The 429-nt window shown below is 50.6% G+C and overlaps 1 protein-coding gene across 1 annotated transcript in view; it reads left to right on the forward strand.

Moving 5' to 3' along the window:
• Positions 1-307, forward strand: part of LOC119591046 (loricrin-like) — a 4,120-nt gene extending 3,813 nt beyond the window's left edge. The window contains exon 4 of the mRNA XM_037939773.1: positions 3-307. Coding sequence (XP_037795701.1) covers positions 3-307 — 305 coding nt within the window. The remainder of the gene's footprint in view (positions 1-2) is intronic.
• The last annotated feature ends 122 nt before the right edge of the window (positions 308-429 follow it).

Consider the following 429-nt stretch of genomic DNA (forward strand, 5'->3'; position numbering starts at 1 on the left):
AGTTTGTTACGGCGGACCAAGTAATATCTTTGGAGGAGGAGGTAGCGGCGGATATTTCGGAAGTGGCGGGGGATCCTTTGTCAGAAGCGGCGGTGGTTTCGTCGGCGGAGGAGGATCCTTCGGCGGGGAAGTGAGCAACACTTACAATGGCCCAAGCAATAACTTCGGAGGCTCTGGCGGAGGCGGTGGAGGAGGATTTGGTGGAGGCTCCTTTGGAGGAGGATCCTTTGGCGGCGGAGGTGGCGGTTCTTTCGGAGGTTCAGGCGACGGTGTGTCTGGCAGTTACCTGACACCCTCCGGGAAATAACTGCATCTACAGGAGAAGCATATGTTCTATTAAATGGATGTAATGCATATTCTGAGAGCAAATTATTTAACAATGAAGCGATTTTTAAAGTCGTTAATGCATGAAGATTAAAAAGAACAGGG

The sequence above is a fragment of the Penaeus monodon genome, chromosome 28, assembly GCF_015228065.2.
Source record: "Penaeus monodon isolate SGIC_2016 chromosome 28, NSTDA_Pmon_1, whole genome shotgun sequence".
NCBI lineage: Eukaryota > Metazoa > Arthropoda > Malacostraca > Decapoda > Penaeidae > Penaeus > Penaeus monodon.